This window comes from Tupaia chinensis, unplaced genomic scaffold (assembly GCF_000334495.1).
Source record: "Tupaia chinensis unplaced genomic scaffold, TupChi_1.0 Scaffold000394_1, whole genome shotgun sequence".
Taxonomy (NCBI): Eukaryota; Metazoa; Chordata; class Mammalia; order Scandentia; family Tupaiidae; genus Tupaia; species Tupaia belangeri.
The window spans coordinates 1,607,442-1,627,318 of NW_006159896.1; the positions used below are offsets into that span (position 1 = coordinate 1,607,442).

The 19,877-nt window shown below is 55.7% G+C and overlaps 1 protein-coding gene across 4 annotated transcripts; it reads left to right on the top strand.

The window, feature by feature from the left end:
* Nucleotides 1-11,829: 11,829 nt before the first annotated feature.
* PTGES2 (prostaglandin E synthase 2) lies at nt 11,830-18,119 on the top strand. Of its 4 annotated transcripts, none has more exons than XM_006154039.3 (7): nt 11,830-12,305; nt 14,123-14,320; nt 15,191-15,249; nt 15,507-15,656; nt 16,079-16,279; nt 16,755-16,872; nt 17,493-18,119. In XM_006154039.3, exons 1-7 carry the CDS (start codon nt 12,027-12,029, stop codon nt 17,619-17,621), a joined length of 1,134 nt encoding a protein of 377 aa, XP_006154101.1. In that variant the 5' UTR covers nt 11,830-12,026; the 3' UTR covers nt 17,622-18,119. The 4 variants fall into 4 exon arrangements, with proteins under 4 accessions (XP_006154101.1, XP_006154102.1, XP_027629826.1 ...); XM_006154040.3 differs by having other exon boundaries at nt 12,138-12,305; nt 14,281-14,320; XM_027774025.1 differs by lacking the exon at nt 11,830-12,305 and having other exon boundaries at nt 14,125-14,188; nt 14,281-14,320; nt 15,511-15,656.
* The last annotated feature ends 1,758 nt before the right edge of the window (nt 18,120-19,877 follow it).

Sequence of the window (19,877 nt, forward strand, 5' to 3'; positions counted from 1 at the left end):
AAGCACCCTTAACCACCAGGCCACCTGCTGGCACCCCTCTATAATTAATTTAAAAAAAAAAAAAGTGGTTTGTGTGTGAGGGCAGGACTGACCCTCCTGAAAGGCTGGGTCTCCTCTGTGCCCTGAGAGCCTGGGGAGGCGCCCAGCCCCAGAGCAGGGCTAGGTCTCACACTCACCCAGCCCTGGCCCTGTGGGACTGCAGTCTCGTGGTTCCTGGTCTCTGGCCACATCCCTGGAGCCCCTGTCCTGGGCCACCCTCTCCTGACACTCGGTCTCCTGCTCCATGCAACCTCCTCCCAGCCTGCGGGTTCCCCTGATTCAGGCCACTTCCTCCCCACACCTGGGGCCCCTGTGTTGGGTCACCACTTCCCCACATCCACAGTTCCCCACCCAGCCTTGGCCTTCTCTCAAGAACATTTTCTTAACAGTGAATTTCCTACCGCCAGCATCTTCCCCGATCAGGGCAGGAGGGAATTTCCCAGCTAATCCAGTTACTTCAGCCAATGACCACAGAATCGAAGGCCAGAAATCCGAAATCGGAAATTCACGGTGTGAAAAAAGGCACGGCAGGCTGCACCCCCTCGGCTGCATGTCTGCCAGCTTTGCCGGCTTGTGGCCCATCACTCCAACCTCTGCCTCTGTCCGTCCTGACTATGCCCGACCGACCCCCTCTGCCTGTCTCTTAAAAGGCACCTGGCCCATCTGGATAACCCAGGATAATCTCATTTAAAACCCTTATTTCAAAGGTAGAATGAGAGCCAGCTGGGTGGCATAGAGGCTAAGGCGCTGGGTCCCACAATAGCTGACTGTGTGGTTTGAGTTCAGACCTGGATGCTTGAAAAACACACCAGGCACGTGTGTGTGTGCGTGCTCAAAATCCTGACTGGAGAGTGAGGAGACGGAGGCATGCGCATCATCCCCGGGGTGCTCTCCCTCCCTCCCTCCCTCCCCCTCTGTCTCCAGCAAGTGCGCATGCCCGGTAGCAAATTAAAGCAATAAAGAAACAAGGCCAGCAGGTTGCAAGGTGGTTAAGGTCCCACATGGCCCACTTCAGGTTCAAGTCTCAGACCTGTGGATTGAACACCCCTCTGGGCATGTGCGTGTGCCCAAATTCCCAAGAAGAGGATAGAGGAGAAGGGATTGCGGCGTGGCCATCCTCCCAGGGGGCGGTTTCTTACTCTCTCTCTCTCTCTCGCACATGTGCCCTACAGCAAAAACTAAGAAGAAAATAAATAAAAGGGAGAATGATACGAGGGAACGGAAAAAGAAGGAAAGAAAAAGGAAAAGAATGGGAAAAGGCTAATCACTAGTTTAGAATATCTGCCTTCTACTATGAAAGTACTGGCGAGAATCGTTTTCTTCTTCTCTCAGAAAACTGGAAACAGAACACACCGCCCTGTACCAGGGATCAAGGATGTGAAGTCTGCTGCTGTCCAGGGAAAGGCGAGTCTGGGCATTCCAAGAAAAGAAAAGTAGCTCATTGAGTTTGCAGTTGAAAAGAGTAACGTTCAGGGCCCAGTGGCGGTGTACTGGAAAAATGTGACCTTCTGGGGGGCTGACCCACACGGGAAGGTTTCCAGTTCAAGTCTCGAGACCTCCCTGAGTATTCTGGTGATTGCTTGCCTCTAATCTGGGACTGGCCGAGGCTGGGAGTGGGTTGTGATGTCAAGGCCCTGTGGAGGTACTGTCTCTCTATCTCCCTATCTCTCTCTCTCTCTGTCTCTCTCACTCATGGAGGAAATAAATTTTTGGTTTTTTTAGAGAGGTTTTTGCTATAGGGCGCGTGCGCGCGCCAGACAGAGAGAGACATATAGACAGAAAGCGAGAAATCCCCCCCCAGGGGGGATGGTCACGCCGCAATCCCTTCTCCTCCATTCTCCTCTCGGGATCTTGGGCACGCACGCGCACGCGCCCAGCGCGAGTTCTAAGCCACCGGGTCTGGGACACGAACCGCAGTCGACTACGTGGGAGTCCAGCGACATAGCCATTACACCAACTGCTGGTTCCCAATTTTTTAAACATTTTAAGAGGTTTTTTCTGGGACCAGCAGGTGGTGTGGTAGTTAAGGCACTGGACATTCCCACATGGCTGACCATGGTTTGAGTCCCAGACCTGGTGGCTTGCTTTCTCACTTTCCCTCTTTCTTTCTGTGTGTCTCTCTAGTCAAATTAAAAAATAAATGAATCAATAAATAAAATTAAATACGCTTTTTTTATTTTAAAGAGTTTTTTTTGCCTTAGGGAACGTGTGCTCACCCAGAGAGCAAGACAGAGACAGTGAGAGGGAAAGCGAGAAGTCACCCCCCGGGGAAAAGGCCATGCTGCAGTCCCTTCTCCTCCGTTCTCCTCCTGGGATCTTGGGCACGCATGCCTGGCGTGAGTTTCAAGCCACTGAGTCTGGGTCTCTGACTACGGTCATCCATGTGGGAGTTCAGTGATGTAACCGCTACTCCTTCTGCTGGCCCCGAATACATAAAATCTTAAGGAAAAAAAGAAAAACGATAGACCATCAAGCATTGCTGGCGACTACCAGTAGCCAGGAGAGAAGCATGACACAGATTTAAAAAGAGAGTGATGTAAATATATACTTTGCCCACCCTAAACACCAGGCTCGAGGGTATTAACCATTCTGACATTTTAAAAATGAAGAGTAAGTGGGCCAGCAGATGGCGTGGTGGTTAAGGTGGCTGGATCCCACACGGCCGACTGTGGGGTTCAGTCCCAGACCTGGCAGCTTGAAAACACAGTGGGTGCCTTTGCATTTGTGCCCAAAATTACCAGAGGAGAATGAAGGGGGATTATGGCGTGGCCACCCCCTCCCGAGGGGTGACTTTTCACTTTCCCTCTGTCTACCTGTCTCTGGCAAGTGCAGGAGCCTTCTAGCAAATGAAACAAACAACAAACAATTGTTTTTCTCCAAATAAAGAATAAGGTCCTTAACTCAATCACATGCAAAGACTTTTTGTTTCCCTAAATAAAGTCACATTTATGGGTTCCAAGAATTAGACATGGATATCTTCTAGGGAGCCACCTCTCAGCCCACTGCATTTCCCTTGCCTGGGGCACCCACACCCCAGGCCTGCTCACAAAGGAGCTTGGGTTCGTGTGGGGAGGGGCCAGTCTATGGGCGGCCTGGTCTGTGCAGAGAGCTGCAGCCAGGCTGCTCAGAGCCCTCTTCCACCTGCCCACCCGGGCTGAGCTGAGGAGCATAGGGGCTCTGGAGGGTGGGAAGTGTGAATTCTCTCTCTCCTCTTCCTGTCTCCCACCAGTCCCCTTCCTGAGCAGCTGAGGGTTCTTAGAGGCTCCTAAGTGCTCCTCAAATGTCCCCCCACCTCCTAGCCAGCGTGCTGAGAATTGTGAGCCACTGAGAGGGACTCACCTGCTATTCAATGGCTTTGGGATGTTTCTTCCCCTCGCCAGGGCTCCCCTTCTCTTAGAGATGCCCCCTGGGAGCAGGGGCAGGGAGGCAACTCTTTCTCACCTCCTGCCCAGCAAAGGCCATTTAGAAAGCCACTGGGGGGGACCAGCAGTTGGCGTAATGGCTATGTTGCTGGATGCCCAAGTAGACTCAAACCGCAGTTCGAGTCCCAGACCCAGTGGCTTAAACTCACACCGGGCATGTGTGCATGCGTGCCCAAGATCCTGAGAGGAGAATGGAGGAGAAGGGATTGCGGCATGGCCATCCCCCTGGGGGATGATTGCTTGCTTTCTGTCTCTCCAGTGAGTGCATGTGCCCAATAGCAAAAATCTCTCTTAAAAAAAAAAAATAAATAAAAGAGTTGACTCTTGGAAAAGACTAACCTAATCACATTGATAAAAATATGGAAATTTTCTCAAGATAAAATGATATAAGGTCCAAATAAACAATAGTAGGAATAAAAAAGGAACCCAGTGATAGATTTACAGACACAAAACAGATGACAATGCTACATGTAACGCAAGGGGAAATTTCCTGGCAAATTCTAACTTACCAAAAGAAACACACAAGGAGCGGGACAGTCTGAGTCACCCTTTACCCTTGGCAGAAATCCAATAAATCATTACCAAACCTTCCCATCAAGAGATCAGACCGTGTCACACACTGTACAGGTTCAAAGTACTCAATCTGACTTTTTTAGGTTTTTGCCATGGCTGCATGTGCTTACCCGAGACAGAGAAAGTGCTAAATCACCCCCAGCGGGGATTTCCACGCCACAACCCCACCTCTTCTGGTATCTTTTCAGGATTTTGTGCATGCACACCTGCCTGGCGTTTTTCTTTCTTTCTTTCTTTTTTTTTTTTTTTTGAGAGGTTTCTGCTATAGGGCGCGTGCGCTCGCCAGAAAGACAAAGAAAGACAGGGACAAAAGCGAGAAATCACCCCCCAGGAGGAATGGCCACGCTGCAATCCCTTCTCCTCCATTCTCCTCTTGGGATTTTGGGCACAAATACACTCACGCCTGGCGTCAGTTTCTTTTCTTTCTTTTTCTTTTCTTTTCTTTTCTTTTCTTTCTTTTTTTTTTTTTTTTGAGAGGTTTCTGCTATAGGGCGCGTGCGCTCGCCAGAAAGACAAAGAAAGACAGGGACAAAAGCGAGAAATCACCCCCCAGGAGGAATGGCCACGCTGCAATCCCTTCTCCTCCATTCTCCTCTTGAGATCTTGGGCACGCACGCACACGTGCCCGGCGTGAGTTTAAGCCACCGGGTCTGAGACTCGAACCACAGTCGATTACACGGCAGTCCAGCAACGTAGCCATTACACAAACTGCTGGTCCCACACCTGGTGTCAGTTTCAAGCTGCTGGGTCCAGGACTTGAACTGTAGTTGGCCATGTGGGAGTCCAGTGATGTAACGACCACACCATTTGCTGTCCCCCAATCTGACACGTTTTAAAAGTCAACTTTTGGGACCAGCAGTTAATGTAATGGCTATGTCACTGAACTCCCATGTGGCCGACCGCAGTTTGCATCCTGGACCCGGTGGCTTAAACTCATGCCGGGCGCGTGTGCGTGCATGCCCAAGATCCCGAGAGGAGAACGGAGGAGAAGGGATTGCGGTGTGGCCATCCCCCCTGGAGGGTGATTTCTCGCTTTCTGTCTCTCTGTCTCTCTCTTTCTGGCGAGCGCACACGCCCTATAGTAAAAACCTCTAAAAAAAAAAAAAAGTCAACTTTTAATCTAAGCATAGTTTTAGATTTACAGAGAAACTGAAGATGGTGCAGTGTTCCTGTACATGCCCTGCACCCCACTTCCCCTATTAACTGTTAAATCTATTTACTTCACGTGTGAGAGAGGGGTCCATCCGCAATAGGGTCTCCCCATGCCATGATCTTCCCTCCAGTCTTCTGGCCAGGGTCACAGGCATGCCCAGAGTGTTCAGGCTGAAGTGGTGTCCAAGCCTGGGACCCTCCCACGTGGCTCTAGTATCACCCTCCCGGCTGGCGGGGCCAGCTCCTCTGTTAACATTTCATTCAAGTATGGGACATTTGTTACAGTTGAGACAAGATGGGTCCGGTATTATTAACTGGGGCTCGCACTTTATTCAGGTTTCCTTCGTCTTCACACAACGCTGTTCTCCTGCTCCAGGAGGCCACGCAGGCTACATCCCATTAGCCACCACGTTGCCGTGGCCGCCTCCTGCCTTTCCTTGGTTTTGATGACCTTGACAACGTGGAATTTTTCTTCACAGTCTAGCGTGATTAGACTAGGATTATGGATTTTAGGAAATTCAGTCCCAGAAGTGAGGGCCAGTGGGTGCTGTGGCTGGATCCCACATGGCCAGGTGTATGGTTTGAGTCCCGAACCCGGTGACCTGAAAAATACGCTAGGCACATGTACGCGCATGCCCAAAATCCCGAGAGGAGAGTGGAGGAGAAGAGACTGCGGCATGGCCATCCCCCCTGGGGGGAACAGATGTCTCACTTTCCCTCTTTCTCTGTCTTCTCTCTCTGGCAAGCATACAGCCTACAGTACATAAAAACCAAAAATGGAGTGGAGCACCACTTTTGCATAATATCACATAAATGCGACATAATTACTGTCTACAGGCAGTAAAGGGGTAATAGCTCACCTCAGCCTCGCATATCACCACCGATATTGACCTTGATCAGCTGTGTTAAATAGGGCTGGGGGCCGGCAGGTGGCGAGGAGGTTAAGGTGGCTGTATCCCACTCGGCCGATTGTGTAGTTTGAATCCCAGACCCAGCAGCTTAAAAATCATGCCAGGCACTCGTACATGCATGCCCAAAATCCCCAGAGGAGAATGGAGAAGAGGGGATGGCAGTGTGGTCGTCCCCTCTTGGGTGGGAGGGGAGGATTTTTCATTTTCCCTCTTTCTCTAAAAGAGAAAATTTAAAAGAAAGAAAGAAGCCATTGGTTTGGGCTGAGCTCGTACACTAGGCCCTACAGACCAAACCAAAATGGAGTCACTCGTGCTAAATTTCCACCTTGCCTGATGAAATGATGCTTACCTGCTCTTTGGAGAAATCAGTAGAGTGAGGCAATAGCCAAATCCCAGCCAAGCTGGTGTCAGCCAGCATAAGGGAGTCTCCTCTGCTTTAAGCTCGGAGAGGAAAGTGACATGAAGACAAACCACCCGGTTTTTGTTTTCCATTTCAGCTTCCCTCAGCCCTTTTCTGTCTGTAAGGCCAACTTCCTCTGTTCAGTGCCTCGAACACCCATCCCACTTTACAGAATGAGCTGTTGCCCAATCCCAGAATCACATGTGGAAGCCGGTTACAATCTTTACAAGACACTTGTTGTCATTTTTTTTGGGGGGGGGAGTTTGCTATAGGGCGCGTCCGCTCGCCCCCAGACAGAGAGAAAAGGAGAAACAGAAAGCAAGAAATCACCCCCCAGAGGGGATGGCCACGCTGCAATCCCTTCTCCTCCATTCTCCTTTCGGGATCCTGGGCACGCACGCACATGCACCCAGTGTGAGTTTTAAGCCACCAGGTCCGAGATGCGAACCACGGTCGACTACATGGGAGTCCAGCAACATAGCCATTATGCTAACTGCTGGTCCCGCAGTTATGTCTTCTGACACCTGACAGAGGTGTGATTCTCCCCGGTGGAGTCACTCTGGTTCTCCTCTCCATCTGTGCTCTCCGGGAGGACGCCACAACACGGTCCTCAGCTAAGGAGAGTAGCCTCCCCCGACTCTCCCCATTCCGTCCCAGGGGTAGTTTCTACAGAAGTTACTTGGAATGTTCCGGCATGGGAGTGTCGTCTCGCTTATTGATTCAGTACGTATTTATGTCAGTATGGATCCTGGACACTCACTTTCTACCTCGGGTTATAATCCAATGCTGCTTAATTCTGTTGCTCCGTTATTCCGACGTTAGCCACTAGGGGCTCCAGGGCTCTTTTGGCATACTCCTTTCCTGGTGTTTTATGAGCAATTTAAACTCTGACACATAGGAGGTGACTTCGCAAAGTTCGCGGAGCAATGTAATTAAGGTACGAGCTTATTTTCTCTCTTTTTTTCTCTTTTCAGAAATGATGCTGGAGGGCATGTGTGCACACATACAAGACAGGATGAGGGGGACAGAGAAAGAGCAAGCACCCGCCAGGTCACGAGGGCACTCTTTTTTTCTCTTTCTTTTTTTTTAGAGGTTTTTGCTATAGGGTGCGTGTGCTTGCCAGACAGAGACAGAGAGACAGAAAGCGAGAAATCACCCCCCAGGGGGGATGGCCACACCGCAATCCCTTCTCCTTCTTTCTCCTCTCGGGATCTTGGGCACGCACACACACGCACCCGGCGTGAGTTTTTAGCCACCAGGTCCGGGATGCGAACCGCGATCGACTACGTGGGAGTCCAGCAACATAGCCATTATGCTAACTGCTGGCCCCATGATGGCATTCTTTTCCCTCCACTTCTCCATCCCACCAGCTCCTGGCCACATGCGTGTGCTGTGTGTGTAAGCACGGGGGCTGGGCCCGCGGTGGGCCATGTGTTAGCTGGCTTCCTCTGCACAGCGCCTAATGGCTACACTGCAGAGCTGGCCCATGAGTTCACGTTGGTGCAAAAGGATTTTGAGATCCATGCAGTTTTTCAGAATGCACATTTCCCATAAACTTCCTGAAGACCCTGTGTATAAATGTGCGTGAAACCCCCACACAATCAAGACAGTGAAAATATTCACTAGAGACTCCTCCTGTCCTTGCCATCCGCCACAGTTCTCCCTACCCGCAGGCACCCACTGCCCTGCTTCCTGTCACCACAGAGGGGTGGGTGCCATGGACTCCCCCGCCGGGCTCTTTACTCAGCAGGATCGCTTTGCGATTCATCCCTTGGGCAGGATCCAGATGAGATGAGGGGTGGTGGGGCTACCAGGTAGAGATCCCTGGCCAAAGTGCAGAGCGGGGCTGGGGTCCTGGTGGGGATAGAGGCTGGCAGGACTCCTGGGTTCCTGCTTGGCCACCAAGGCAGGAGCAGAAGACCAGAAAGGACAGACGGCAGGTTAGAGGATTGCACCTGCTCAGAAGGGGATGCCTGGGGTACATTCTAGCTGTCCCAGAGGGGGTACATCCAAGGGCTGACCTGAGCCACAGGCCCTCAGGGCACACATGACAAAACCAGGGGAGGGAAGGCTAGCCAAGGGCATATACAGGAGGACTGGAGAGGCCAGGACTAAACCTAAGAAACCGAATTCTTTTTTTTCTTTTCTTCTTTTTTTTTTTTTTTTAGGGTGTTTGCCATAGGGTGCACGCACTTGCCACAGTGAGAGGGAAAAAGAGAAATCAGCTCCCAGAGAGGATGGCCATGCTGCACTCCCATCTCCATTCTCTTCCTGGGATTTTGGGCACATAGCCACATGCCAGATGTGGTTTTCAGGCCACCAGGTCTAAGACTTGAACTATGGTTGGCCATGCAGAAGTCCAGTGCCACCCAATTCTTAGTGGCAGGCTGCAGAAGACAGGGACAAGCGTCCAGAGAGGCTGACGGAAAATTGGGAGTGGTGTAGTCACAGAGCTGCTGAGAGGTAAGTCACAAGACTGGCCATCAGCTTAGACACCAAGCTGGGGAGGGGTGGGGCGTGGTCACAGAAGTCACAGCCGGAACGGAGCTCATGAGCTGGCAGGATCTGCGTTCTGCCGGCACAGAGGCTCCATGCTGTCCTGTGTGTGAGCACCCTGGTCGTCACTACTGCTCCCAGCTGTCCCACAGCAACAGGGAAGAGCATGTGGTCAGAACTGGTCCTGCTGCTGTAGCAGAATACCACACAGGGCCAGCAGGTGGCGTGGAGGTTAAGGTGGCTGGATCCCACATGGCTGACAGACTGCACGGTTTAAGTCCTGGAGCTGGTGGCTTGAAAAACACACTGGGAGGGATTGGCAGGTGGTTTGGTGGTTAAGGGTGCTGGATTCCCACATGGCTGACCAGTCTGAGTCCCGGACCTGGCAGCTTGCTTTCTTGCTTTCCCTCTCTCTCTCTTTCTGGTCAAATTAAAATAATAATAATAATAATAATAAATGAAGTTAAATAAAATGTAAAAAAAGGAAAAACACATTGGGAGCATGTATGTGTGTGTGTGTGTGTGTGTGTGTGTGTGTGTGTGTATGAGCATGTGTGTCCAAAACCCTGAGAGAAAGGATTTCAGCCTGGCTATAGCTCCCGGAGGGTAATTTCTCACTTTCCCTCTCGGTCTCTGTCTCTGACCAGCAAACATACCCTTAACAAAAATGAAAAAAAAAAAAAAAAAAAAACCAAAAAACCCCACAGACTGGGTAATTTATACAAAATAAAAATGTATTCCTTATAGGTTTGGAGGCTGAGAAGTCTGAGACCGAGGTGCCAGCAAGGTTAGCATCTGGCGAGGGCCTGCTCCTCAGATGGGCTGCCAGGCATCCTCAGGTGATGGAAGAGAAGGGGGGAAGAGCCTCGCTAGTTCCCCACAGCCCGCATAACTTAGCTGCTTCCTAAAGACCCTTTCTCTTAATACTATCATACCAGGTCTTAGAGTCCAATATATGACTTCCAGAGGATATGGGTGAGGGTTTTCAAGTTTACAGAAAAATGATGAAAAAACATTACAAATAAACTAGGCAAGGTGCGGCCAGCAGGTGGTTTAGTGGCCAAGGTGTGGACTCCCATACGGCTGACTGTGGTTGGAGTGCCAGACCAGGAGGCTTGAAACTCACACCGGGAGCGTGTGTGTGTGTGCCTAAAATCCGGAGAGGAGAATGGAGGAGAAGGGACTGCAGTGTGGCCATCTCCCCGGGAGATGATTTCTCACTTTCTGTCTGTCTCTCTGTCTCTCTTGTGTCTCTGGCGAGCACAAGCATCCTGTAGAAACAAAAACAAAAACAAAAAAACACTCTAAGAAAAAAAAAACAAAAAATACCAGGTATGGATTTCAAAATTTTTCTGAAAAAAAAAAAAAAAAAGACAAAAAACCCTTGCTGAGACCAGCAGAAGTGTAATGGTTACGTCACTGGACTCCCATGTAGTTGACTGGAGTTCAGTCTGGACCCGGGGCGTTTTCATGCCCAGCGCATGGGTGTGCTCGCCAAAATCCCAAGAGGAGAATGGAGAGGAGACTGCAGCATGGTCATCCCTCGGGGGATGATTTCTGTTTCTTTGTCTCTCTGGAAAGCACACCCAACCTATAGCAAAATCTCTCTTAAAAAACCACAACAGGGGCCAACAGGTGGCAGGGTGGTGGGTAAGCTGGACTCCCACATGACTGACTATGGTTCAAGTTCGAGACCTGGCGGCTTCCTTTCTTACTTTCCCTCTCTCTCTAGTCAAATTAAAATAATAATAATGATTGGGGACCAGTAGATGGTGTGGTGGCTAAAGCACTGGATAATTCCACATGGCTGACCATGGTTCGAGTCCTGGACCTGGTGGCATGCTTTTTCACTTTCTCATTGTCCTCTCTCTCTAGTCAAATTGAAATAAATAAAATCAACCAATAATTCCTTTTTTTTTTTTTTTTTAAAAAGAGACTTTAAAAAATGAACAAAATAAAATGATTTAAAAACAAAACAAAAAGCACAACACAAAAAACTTGCACCACAATAAACTCATACTTAAATTTCATTTCCTGTAAATTTTTAAAAAAGATTTATCTACTTAATGGGAACCAGCAGTTGGCATAATGGCTATGTCGCTGGACTCCCACGTAGTCGACCGCAGATCGCGTCCCGGACCTGGTGGCTTAAAACTCACACCGGGCGCGTGTGCGGGCGTGCCCAAGATCCCGAGAGGAGAATGGAGGAGAAGGGATTGCGGCGTGACCATCCCTCCTGGGGGGTGAGTTCTCGCTTTCTGTTTCTCCTTCTCTCTCTGTCCGTACCTCGCCCCTCTCCTGGCCGCCGGGCAGGACTCCCAGGGGCTGCCCGCGGGGAAGCCTAGGCGGTGGCGGCTCCGCGCTCGGATAGGGCGAACGAACAGAGTAGGAGCCGGGCCGCCGGTACCCCGGGTGAGCCCCACCCCACCCCTGAGCCCTCCTTGCTGCCGAGCCAGCTGCTGCGCGAGGGCCAAATCTGAGCCACGTGGTTTCCAAGGACCCCTCGGGGCTCGGGAAAATATTATGGTTCGAGACACAGCAGAAAGCTACAGCTGTGCGGGAGGGCGGAAAGGGCCGTGACTGCGGCCAGCGGTGGCTGTTAGCCGAGGCCTTTCCCTGGCCCAGGGCAGCGAGAGAATGAACAGCTCGTCAAGGTTCGGTTCCTTTGAAACTGACTGCCCACGTATGGCCACGCGGCTCAGAGGCCTCGCAGCGAGTGCGGGGGCCGAACCCGGGGTAGCTCGCGGGTCCTTCCTGCCCCCGGCCGCGTCACCGCCAAGGCGCGGCCACACATTCACCTTCAGCGGCACCGAGCGACTTCCGGGCCGCCCCGGCGTGCTCTGCGGCTCTGGTGGCTGTTTCGAACCCAGGCGCCAGGCACGCACGTCCAATCCGGAGCCCGGGGCAGGTCCCCGCTGACAGTCCCCGTCACCCCGGGCAACCACCGGCACCGGAGACCCGGCCCTTTAAGGCGCTCTAGCTTTACCGCCGACTTCGTTTCGCGCGCCCGCCCGCGGCGCCGGCGGAGCGAACATGGCCCAGGTGGCTCGGGTTGCGCGGACGCTCTGGCTCTGCCGGTGCGCCCCGGCCTGGAGGCTGGGCGGCTGCTCCCAGTCACAGGTCCCCGTGCAGCGCCGGGCTGGCTTCTGGGGGGCCGCGAGAAGTCCTGGCCCCGCTGCTGCTGGCCGCCCGGGGAGCCGGCGGCTGCTGGGGGCAGCTGCGTTGGCCCTGGGGGGCGCCCTGGGACTGTACCACACGGCGCGGTGGCACCTGCGCGCCCAGAACCTTCATGCCGAGCGCTCAGCTGCTCAGGTAAGGCCTGGCCGGGCCGCGATTGGGTCGCTTGGATCAGCGCCGAACTCGCGATCCCTGGTTCCCCAGGGATTCAGGAGTTGCCTCCTGTGCCCGGTTGTGACCTTGGGCAAGTGACTTAGTCTTTAGTCTCTGAACCCGCAGCGTCCCCACCTGTGAAAATCGGGGCACTCCTGATGCCCAGCACCTAGAAGTGTTGGTATTTCATCGTTTTTCTAACGTGTTTTAAGGAGACCTTAATTTTAAAAAGTCACTATTATTCTTTCTTCTATGAGAGAGACCCTTCCAAAAGAGTCCTGTCACGCTGCCGTCCTTACCCCAGCCCTCCAGCCAGCCTGGGCTGTGGGCGCCCCCACTGGTCTCCCTGCAGAGAGACCAGGGATAACAGCCATACAGTCCTGAGTCCCATACAGTCCCATGTAGGTCCGTTTGAAGGCAGCTGCAACCTGCTTAGCCCAGGCTGGACCTTAAGGAGACTTATTTTGGGGGCCAGCAGGTGACCTGGTGGTTAAGGCGCTGGACACTCCCACATGACTGACCATGGTTCAAGTCCCGGACCTGGTGTCTTGCTTTCTCACTTTCCTTCTCTCTGTGCATCTGTCTTTCTCTGGTCAAATGAAAATAAATAAATGAATGAATGAATACATAAAAGTAAATAAATAACTCTAAAAAAAGAGACTTCTTTTTTAGAGAGATTTTTGCTAGAGGGCATGTGTGCTTGTGGATGACACATAGAGACAGGGAGAGAGAAGGTGAGAAATCTCCTGGAGGGATGGCCTCTCCGCAATCTCTTCTCCACTCTCCTCTCGGGATTTTTGGCATGCATGCACACACACGTGGTGTGAGTTTTAAGCCTCTGGGTCGGGGATTTGAACCGGGGTTGGCCCTGTGGGAGTCCATTGCCCACCTGCTGGCCGCAAGAAGACATTTTGAATTGCAGAGATCACAGAAAAGGGAAAGCCTTTTCCCAGATGATCATTTTGCACACCGTTCACCCCCCATGCCCCCAGGCCAAGGTGGTGTGTTTATTGAGGACCTGTGACCATTGGGCCCGGGAGCGGGCAGGGCGGTGCCCAGCCAGGTGGTGGCCCAGCACCTGGAGATCATAGCTGCATGGCCACAGCCTGTCATGGTACCCCCATCCCTCCCATCCACTCACGCCCATTTCCTGCATCCAGGGGCGCAGGGGTGGGTGCAGAGGGAATGGAGTCCCTGGCCTCTGCCTGCCCTTCACGGTCCGGCCTCAGTTTCCCATCTGCACACTGAGGGAGGTGTTCTGCACTGGGGCTCCCAAATGTGAACCTGCAGCAAGCTCACAGGATTTCCAGCTGAGCAAGCCAGATCCAGTCCATGCTCGATACCTCCTCCGCCCTGGAGATGCGATACCGAACCCACTCCAGGGTGCTGTCTGGGCCGTGGCCCAGCTCTGCTCAGCTACTGGCTGGTGGAGTGGGAGTGGGAGTGAGTACACAGAGTCAAATGGTCGTTCTGTGCCTGGGAGGGGGCACGCCTGGGCTGTCTGGTGTCCCTTGGGACGGTGGCAGAGGAGAGACTGCCTCCACTGTGGACAGAGCGGAGAGGTCTCCCACACAGACTCAGCAAGTGCCGGGCCTCCTTTCTGGGAGCCAGCAAGCAGGGGGCTTGGGCCTGGGCTGTTCACCTCGCAAGCCCCTTCCCTACCTCCCTGCGCCTCTGTTTCTCCCTGCTCTCCCACACCCCCATTCTCAGGGCACCTCAGGAGACTCTCCTGGGAAACTTATCGCCTGGGGCGGGACCTGGAGTAGCAGGCCTCAGCAGCCCCTCCGTCTGTGCCTCAGCTCTCCCTGTCCAGCCGCCTGCAGCTGACGCTCTACCAGTACAAGACCTGCCCCTTCTGCAGCAAGGTCCGCGCCTTCCTCGACTTCCACGCCCTGCCCTACCAGGTGGTGGAGGTTAACCCCGTGCGCAGGGCTGAGATCAAGTTCTCCTCCTACAGGAAGGTGCCCATCCTGGTGGCTCAGGAAGGAGAGAGCTCGGTGAGCCTTGGGAACCCCCCAACTCCCTCCTGTCCTGGGGTGTCCTGGAGCATTTCTGAACGTAGCCCTGCAAGGAACTGTGATCCCTGGGTCTCTGCTGAGGATCAGGAGGGGAGGGGGCGGCATGCAGCAGGTGCTCCATAAGTGCAGGCTATCTTACTTCCCTGCCCGCCCAAGCCCCTGCCGCGTCTGAGGGAAGCGGAGCGCCATAGCACCCAGCAGTGTGGCTGCTGAGATCGGGACGTCTGGGGCTGAGGTGTGACTGCCATGCACTAGCTGTGTGGCTTGGGGCAAGTCACTTAGCCTCTGTGGGCTTGCTTCTTCACTAGTCAGCAGGGGCCCACACCCTGGGATGCAGGAGCAGCTCCACCCAGTGCTTGGCACCCAGGGCGGCGCTTCTGGAGCCCGCCTGCCCCTTTGCCTGGGTGCTGGACGGTGAGCGGGCAGAGCGAGACCGTGGGCCTCCCCCACGCTCCTTCCCGTTAGCCACTAGATCACTGTGTTCTCGCCCATGCCCTGAGGGCAGGGAAGGGAGAGCCAGTGGGCACTGGTCTTAGGGGAGTCCCAGGGATGTGACCTCAGGATGCCGGGGTGTCTGTGTATTTAGGACCCCTGCTGATCCCCGTGGCTGTTCAGAACCTCTGACCTGAATGAGTTTTATTTTTTTCTTTAAATAATTATTTTACTTAATTTTCTTCATTGTCATTATTTTATTTTACTTTTTAAAAGAGAGAGAGGGAAAGTGACAGAGAGGGAAAGTGAGAAAGCACGCTGTGAGGTCCGGGACTTGAACCGTGGTCAGCCATGTGGGAGTCCGCCACCTTAGCCACCACGCCTCCGCCAGACCCTGAATGAGCTCTTGTCTTCCAGCAACAGCTAAATGACTCCTCTGTCATCATCAGTGCACTCCAGACCTACCTGCTGTCGGGGTAAGGAGCCTGTCCTGTCTCCAGGGAGCCTCCCCCGTGCCCGCAGGGGGTCATGGTGGGCTGTTTCCTACTCCAAGGCCTCCCTCTGTCAGGGAACTGCTGCTGGCGTCCACCTCAAGTCCCTTTTGGTGCAGGAGGGTAGAGAGGTTTGCGGGTTGGTCCTGGCTCTACCCCAGGGCTGAGCCAGGCCAGGGTGGTCCGCCAAGGTGGACAGGAGGAGGAGAAAGCTGGGGTGACACTCTGGATCTCTCTCGAAGGCAGCCTCTGGACGAGATTATCACCTACTACCCACCCATGAAGGCCGTGAATGACCGGGGCAAGGAGGTGACCGAGTACTGTAACAAGTACTGGCTCATGCTGGACGAGAAGGAGGCCCAGCGAGCGTATGGCGGCAAGGAGGCCAGAACGTGAGTGGGGCTGGGCTGGCCCAGTGGCGAGGTTGGGGGTCTTCCCCAGCATGGGCCCAGGCTGGGCGGATGCTGCGGGCGGATGCTGGCCTGGAATTCTGCTGCAGGACAGCAGATGGCCTGGTGGTTAAGGGGGCTGGATCCCACATGGCCCCTGCACAGTATGAGTCCCGGACTCACTGACTTAACGACACTGGGGCGTGTGCGTGCACGCGTGTCCCAAATCCTCAAAGGGTGGAGAAGGGATTGCAGGTGGCCATCCCCCTCGGGGCGTCTCTCACTTCCCTTTCCTCTCACTATCTCTGTTGAGCGCACTTGTCCTCTGGCAAATTTGGAGGGGTGGGGACGGGCGGGAGCCTTTCGCTCACAGCAGATCCCCCGCTGGGCCCCGAGGTGCCGTGGCCCACTCTGGTCCTCCACAGGGAGGAGATGAAGTGGCGGCAGTGGGCGGACGACTGGCTGGTGCACCCCATCTCCCCGAACGTGTACCGCACACCCGCCGAGGCCCTGGCCTCCTTCGACTATATCGTCCACGAGGGCAAGTTCGGGGCCGTGGAGGGCGCCGTGGCCAAGTACGTGGGTGCAGCTGCCATGTACCTCATCAGCAAGCGACTTAAGAGCAGGTGATGACAGTGCATGTGTGTGTGTGCATGTGTGGACCCATGTGCACACATATGTGTGTGCATGTGTGTGTGTGCACACACGTGCCTGTGTGGGTCTGGGGGCCTGCTGTCCAGGCCCTGGTATCACGTGCTATGGTGACCTCATCAGACCCCTGGGACACGGTGGGAGACTGAGGCCCGAGGCGCCGAGGAGCCTCCCGGAGCATTGCCCAGCCAGCCTCAGACCAGAGCTCCCAACCACCTCCCCGCCTCCCCAGCGGGAGCCCAGACCGGCCCCTGCGGACCCCTGCCCCCCCTGCCCCTCTCCAGGGTCGGGTCTCTCGCCTTCCCTGACCCGCAGCCGCTCCACAAGGCAAACGTGTCCTGAGGTCTCCACAGGTGCCGTGCCCTCCTCGGGTGCTGCCCCACCAGGAGGCCCCGCGTCCGCCTGGCCTGGGCCCGGAGCCCCTGACGGACATCCCCCTCCCTTGTGCAGGCACCACCTCCGGGAGGACGTCCGGGAGGACCTCTACGAGGCCGCCAATAAGTGGGTGGCCGCCGTGGGCAAAGACCGGCCCTTCATGGGGGGCCAGAAGCCGAACTTGGCAGATCTGGTGAGTGGGTGGAGGCGGTGCCTGCCTGACTGGGGCCGTCCTCGCTGGGGAGATCCGGGAGGGAGAGACCCAGAGGAGCCTGCATCTCTGCATTTCGCCTGCCCTGAATCCCGGGGCCCTCCCCCCAGCGTCAGGGCTGGAAGCCTAACTAGCAGCTTAAGGAGAAAGCCACAAAGGCCTGACTCGGGTCACGTGACTAAAAAGTTCCAGAACGAGGTAGCCTCGGGCCTGGCTGGAGCTAGAGTCCCGAGCGAGCAGCAGCAACAGAGCCTTGAGTGGATGTCATTGGCATGGCTGACCTCTGTGTCAGAGCTGGACTGCGGGGTCCCTTTTCCCCAAATCTCAGGACCCAGGAGTTGGGGGGGACATTTTCCCCAAGGAAACTGGGGAGGGGGTTGTCGCCCAGGAATGGGTGTGGGATGAGACAGGCGAACCTGCAGCCACCCCGTAGGTTTCAGTTAAAGCCCCACATGCAAAGCTGGCCTTTCAGCCGGTCATCAGCTGGCAAGGAGGGGAGTGGCAGGACCCGGGCTCACAGCGGGCAGGGGTGGGCAGGTCTGGAGGCCCCCTGCTGCCACCACACCCCTGCCAGCCCAGCTGCAGCAGCCCTGTCTCCCCAGGCGGTGTACGGCGTGCTGCGGGTGATGGAGGGCCTGGAGGCCTTCGAGGACCTGATGCGGCACACGCGCATCCAGCCCTGGTACCTGCGGGTGGAGAAGGCCATTGCCGAGGGCGCCCTGCTGCACTGAGCCTCCCGCCTGGAGGGAGAGGCAGAGGACACGCTGCCCCAGGGATCTGGGCCTCCAGGCCGGCGGCCCTGGCAGAGCGCTGTGCTGGGAGGCAGGGTCCTCTGCCCCTTACCCACCTTGCTTCCGAGGCTGACCGTCTGCTGGGGCCAAAGGGTGGTGGGACAGGGCGCAGGCTCAGTGTCCACTCACACCCCGAGGGTCATGGTGGGACTACTGCCCCTGCCCCTCCGGCCCAGGCCCTGGGAGCTGACCTGCTCTCCAGCTGTCTCCTGGAGCTCATGACGGCCACGCTGCGGCTTCGCCACACCCCTTGGATGGGCACAGACGGGCTCCCGCCTTGGCAAGGGCACCAGGAGGCCCCGGCCTGCCCTCCCCCCGACGCTGGCTCTTCCTGAGCGCCCCCAGGCGTGTGTCTCCTGGATTATGTTCACAATAAAGGTTTGCTGGCCCCCCGTGGTGGGCTGTCCCTCAGGGCGGCATCAGAGTGGGCCCATGCCAGCCTGGTGGTGTGTCTAGTCACCGGGTGTCGGGCAGGGAAAGGGCAGGTGGGCCCAGGGTCCCCCACCGGGTCCCGAGGTGCCATGGGCTGCAGTGGGCTGGGGGCTGAGTGGCCCAGGTGTGATTTGGCTCTGCCCCACATCAACTGTGGGACCCACAGAGACAGCCCCTCTGCACCTTGGTCTCCCCGTCTGTCAGATGAGCATCATCAGGGTAGTCCTGGCTTGTAGAGAAGTCATGGGGGTTGGAGACGAGGTGCCCCTCCCAGAGCAGGGACCTGGGCTTGGTTGACCACTGACCTGCCCCAAGGGCGAGAATGCAGGGCCCCGGTCTGCAGGTGGCCACTCCGGCAGCTGCCTCTGTGACTTCAGCATGAGGGTGGGCTGAGCAGCACCAGGCCAGCGCCGCCTCCCTGGTTTCAGAAATGGGCCCTCCGGAGGCCAGGCAGGCGGCCTGTGGGTCTGGCTCCACCTGCTGGGCCGCCCAGCTCGGGGGTGACAGCAACCTCACACCCTCTTGGAAAGTTATGAAACTATTTTCTTCCTTAGTATTTTACAAACCAAAGTAGTCCACCGAGCCATTTTCATGGCGCTGCTGTGATGGACTGCTCACAAGAAGCTAGGCCCCACATGGTGACCCTGGTTTGAATCCTCAGCTTGGTCAGCCGAAAACACGCTGGGCATGCGTGCAAGTGCCCGGGATCCAATGGGCTGGAGACCTGAGGGGGGATCATGGCATGAGAGGCCTGCAGAGGTGCTCTTCCTTCTGTTGTGCGGACCCTCCCTCCCTCCCTCCTCTCACCCTCCCACCTGTTTACCCTCCCTCCCTTCCTCCTGCTCACCCTCCCTCCGTCTGTGCACCCTCCCTCTCTGTTCCACGCACACGTGGCCCCCAGTTCCTCTCAGGGACCCCCCGCAGGAAGGCACTTGTAGCCAGGGCAGCACAGCACCGAGGCCTGCAGGCAGAGTGCGGAGTCCACAGGGCCGGCCTGCCACCTGCTGGGCTCGGCTTCCCATCTAGGGCACGCCCTTGGCACGAGGCACACCGGCTCCTTCCCGGCTGCACCAGCACCCAGGCCGGACAGGCTTGCTGTCCAGGTGTGCTGAGCACCAGGCGGGCTGCAGGAGGAAGGGAGGAACCAGGCCTGAGGCTGCAGGGACTGTAGCATAGCGGCCCTGGGGCCACCTCTCAGGGCTGCGGGTGTGTCCAGATGCGGCCACCTCAGGATCAGGCCCCACGTGGTCTCTCGAAGCCTGGAACCCCAAAGCTTCCCCTGGTAGAGCAAGAACTAGGCCAGGACTGCCATGGTGGCTGAGGACCCCCCTCCAGGCCGCCCAGCCCCTGTCCCACAATCCCCCATCCCGGTCCTCCCATCCTCCATCCTGCTCCCACCGCTCGCTCCCTTCTCCTCCCAGGCAGGCTTTCCATGCCACCAACGCCACTGGGGGCTCTCTCCCCTCTGCACCCACAGTTCCCCAAAGGGGGCATCTGCCACCTGCTGTCCTCGCCTGTGACTGGTGTCTCCCTACAGCCTCGCTTGGTGGCCGGGGAGGCCCCACACCACAGCCCCACCGTGCCCCCTGCTTTTCCTGCCCTGCCCAGCCCCGCCTGGGCCTCCCCTGAGGCTCTGGTTGCCTTAGGCTCCAGGTGCAGGCCAGGCCCCAGCTCCCAACTTCAGACTTCGAGATAACGTTTTTTTCTCCCTTTTACAAAAAGAGATTTGATTGGTGCCGAACCAAGCTGGTAACGGGTGTGACC